Source organism: Tupaia chinensis, unplaced genomic scaffold (assembly GCF_000334495.1).
Source record: "Tupaia chinensis unplaced genomic scaffold, TupChi_1.0 Scaffold000387_1, whole genome shotgun sequence".
Taxonomy (NCBI): Eukaryota; Metazoa; Chordata; class Mammalia; order Scandentia; family Tupaiidae; genus Tupaia; species Tupaia belangeri.
Window position 1 is genome coordinate 523,414 of NW_006159889.1, and position 4,037 is coordinate 527,450.

Below are 4,037 nucleotides of genomic sequence, written 5' to 3' on the forward strand. Positions count from 1 at the left end.
TGACATGTGGGCCGGGGGGGGTCGGTAGAAGGGGCTTTTTTTTTTTTTTTTTTTTTTTCTTTTTTTGGAGAGTTTTTTTTCGCTATAGGGCGCGAGCGTTTGCCAGACAGAGAGAGAGAGAGACATAGAGACAGAAAGTGAGAAATCACCCTCCAGGGGGGATGGTCACGCCGCAATCCCTTCTCCTCCACTCTCCTCTCAGGATCTTGGGCACACACGCACACGTGCCTGGCATGAGTTTTAAGCCACCGGGTCCAGGACGCCATCCAAGGTCGACTACGTGGGAGTCCAGCGACATAGCCATTACGCTAACTGCTGGTTCCCTGTAGAAGAGGCCTTTTGATGGGGAACTGGTTGCCTGAGAATAGGACCATAGCTGCCATGAAAGCAGCCTGCTGGAGTTGTCAAGAATGCATCTGCTGGAGTACGGAAGAGTGTGGCTGAGAGTGTAGCTGGTGATGGTCTACTGGGATTAGCTATCCATCCTCTGGTTCTAAAGCTGAATAGAGACTGAAGCAAGCAAGGAAGTACCTGAGGCTAAAACATCATAGCGCCCTCTGTTAACAAAGCCTTATATTACAGTAGCTGGCAAAGGAGAAATGTTAACACCTATGAGGGGAGGCTTGTGATCCATGGGGACAAGTGTTCTCTAAGGTAGAGAGGAACTCTATCTCCAAGAGATTTGGGGACTGGGACTGATGTGGTGTAAATTGATTATTGCTAAACATGTGAGTGACTTGTTCTTCCAAGGGGCATGAGAATAGGATTTGCATATGAGCATTTGATGTGTTTACTGTTTTAAGGCTTTGTTTAGATGCTTATACACATTGCCTCTACTCATGAATATCCTAAAAGATGAGTATTGCTAGCCACATTTTACACACAAGAAACTGAGTCTAAAGGGATTATATAACTTGTTCAAGATTACCAGCAAATGAGTAATGGGGCCAAAATTTTAATCGCAAACATGGCCAGGTGGTGTCACAGTAGTAATCACAAAGTCACATGGGAAAGGTTCTGGGTTTGTGTCTGAGACTTCCTTGAACATGCTAGATCTGGCATGTGCCTGTGTGTGTCTGAGAAAGAGCTTACAATGTATTGAGATACACACTAGTGGATGAAAGTTAAGACATGTTTACTAAGTCTGGTGGTTAAGGCAGCTAGATCCCACATGGCCAACCAGGTGGTTCAAGTCTTGGACTTGGCAGCTACACAAACATGCTGGGCACATGTATGTGAATGCTCAAAATCCTGAAAGGGAGGAGAAGTGGAAGAGAAAGGATTGCAATGTGATCATTCCCCCATAGGGAGTGCTCTGTTGCTTACCCCTTTTCTTTTCTTTTCTTTTCTTTTCTTTTCTTTTCTTTTCTTTTCTTTTTTCTTTTCTTTTTTTCTTTTCTTTTCTTTTCTTTCTTTTCTTTCTCTTCTCTTTTCTTTCTTTTTTCTCTCTTTCTACTGAGCATGCATGTTCTCAGGCAAAACAAAAACAAAAACAAACAAAAAGAACAAAAAGCTGTTTAAGAAAAAATTCTAGCCCATGTGCCACCAAAGCTGGAACACCTTCCAGGCTACCATACTTCAGATGACACTTACACAAATGTGATTCTCTTTTAGGCCCCACCATGTGGATGCTTCTAGGACAGAACCAAAGTTGGGTTTCAGAGTTCATTCTGCTTGGCTTCTGTAGAGACCCCACATCCAACAGGATTCTTTTTGTTGCCTTCCTTATCCTCTACCTCAGTTCGGTACTGGGCAACGGGCTTATTGTCACTCTGATCTGTCTGGACACACATCTCCACACACCTATGTACTTCTTCCTGTGTATCCTCTCCCTGCTGGATATGGGCTATGTCACCACCACAATGCCCCAGATGTTGGCACATCTTCTCACTCACACTCAGACCATCACCTTTGCTGGATGTTGGCTGCAAATGTATGTGTTTGGTGCCCTGGGCCTGACTGAGGGCATCTTCTTTGTAGTCATGGCTTATGACCGATATGTAGCCATTTGCTACCCACTGCATTATACTGTCATTCTCAGTTCAGGCCTGTGCACAAGATTGGCAGCTGGAACCTGGACCTGTGGTTTCTTCTTCTCTCTGATCCATACTTATCTCACCATGAGACTGCCATATTGTGGGCCCAATGTGATCAACCACTACTTCTGTGAAGGCCCCTCAGTGCGGAGCTTGGCTTGCATGGACACGCATCTCATTGAAATGGTGGATCTGGTCATTAGCTTCTTTGTGGTTGCTGCCCCACTCTCCCTCATTCTGGCCTCCTACATTCGTATTGCTCTGGCCATTCTCAAGATCAAGTCTACTGGGGGCCGCTGCAAGGCTTTTTCCACCTGTGCATCCCACTTGACTGTGGTCACATTCTTTTATGCGCCAGCTACTTACATCTACATGAGGCCCAACTCCAGCAACTCTCCTGAGCTGAACAAGCAGATCTCACTCTTTTACAATGTCTTCACTGCCCTGCTAAACCCTGTGGTCTATAGCCTGAGAAACAAGGACATTAAGGGGGCTTTTCTCAAGGTGATGGGGCAGTGTTGGGGGGCTTAGTGAACTGGGAGCCAGGAGAGGCCTGGACTAGAAGGTTCAATGGGGAGGAAGGTGACAACATCTGTGATATATGTAACCAACCTTATGCATTTGAACCAACATAGTACTGAGCCAGTGGAATAAATTTACATAAAACCAACATGGCTGTCTTGATCAACTTATTACATATTGTGGTGCAGTAGCAAACAACTCCATAGTGTTCATGGCTTACAACAGTCAAAGTTCATTTATTGTTCATGTGCCATGTTAGTTGTAGGTTGGCGGTGGCAGTCTGTAGTCTCAGATCCAACCTGAAGGGGGAACTCTTATCTGGAACACAATTCCTTTGACAGAGGGAAAGGAACAGTAACCAAAACACATGATGACTCTTTTTTTCTTATTTTCTTTCTTTTTGGGGGGAGAGGTTTTTGCTATAGGACGTGTGTGCTCGCCAGAAAGACAGAGAGAGACAGAGAGACAGAAAATAAGAATCACACCCCTCCCCTGGGGGGGGGGACCATACCGCTATCCCTTCTCCTCTATTTTCCTCTCAGGATCTTGGGCACACACGCACGTGTGCCTGGCGTGAGTTTAACCCACTGGGTCAGGGACTCGAACCATGGTTGACTATGTGGGAGTCCAGTGACATAGCCATTGTGCCAACCACTGGTCCTGGACACATGATGACTCTTAAAGCTTCTCACATCTCATTGGCCTAAGCAAGTCATCTGGTCAAACCTGATGGCAAAGAAGCAGGAAGTACTTTCTTCCCATAGAGAAGTAATACAAGTCACATGTCAATGGGTAGGCATGTATAATTCCTCTACAAGGAGGGCATAAAATAATCATCTATCATAGTATCACAGAAACTAATAGAATACATATAACTATTACGCAATATGGCAACTGCAAGTGACATGATACATGGGAATAGCAGAGGGCTAAGGTGACATAAGCAAAGTAGTGCATGTCGACAATAGCCATAGCCAACATTCAGAGTCCAGCCAATAGTATGTGGAATCAATACAACCCACAGATCTGTCTTGTTGCATGCAATCAATATGGTTCGTGGAATTAACATAGTATATCTATCTATATCTAGATATAGGTATAGATATAGATATCTTACACTGTGTGTGGAAGAACACAGGGCTTGATGTTAAGTGGCCTGGGTTCTAGTTTCTACCTTGCTAACTTGCTCTTGTATGACTAGGTAGTTGCATCCTCTTTCTGAATCTCATTTTATTGACTAATAAAGTGAATGCCTTAAATTTAATGGTTTCCAAAGGCTCTTGTGACTCTAAAATTCTTTGCCATAGTAGATGAAATATGTATGGTGTATGAAACTCAAATGTAACTAATTTGTTGTTTTTTTTTAAAAAATATTTATTTTCATAATCTTGTTTATATTACATTGAATCACAAATATCTTTACAGTGTATTACATTTCTTTTTCCAGAAGGAACACCATGCATATCAGTCAAGACAAAG

The 4,037-nt window shown here is 43.5% G+C and overlaps 1 protein-coding gene across 1 annotated transcript; it reads left to right on the top strand.

The window, feature by feature from the left end:
* Nucleotides 1-1,622: 1,622 nt before the first annotated feature.
* On the top strand, nucleotides 1,623-2,567 carry LOC102482401 (olfactory receptor 2A12). Its single transcript, XM_006153827.1, has one exon. The coding sequence runs from the start codon at nucleotides 1,623-1,625 to the stop codon at nucleotides 2,565-2,567; it is 945 nt and encodes a 314-aa protein (XP_006153889.1).
* Nucleotides 2,568-4,037: the final 1,470 nt, after the last annotated feature.

Coding starts and splice junctions, on each gene's coding strand:
- LOC102482401 (XM_006153827.1), top strand. CDS start 1,623: ATGTGGATGCTTCTAGGACAGAACCAAAGTTGGGTTTCAGAGTTCATT.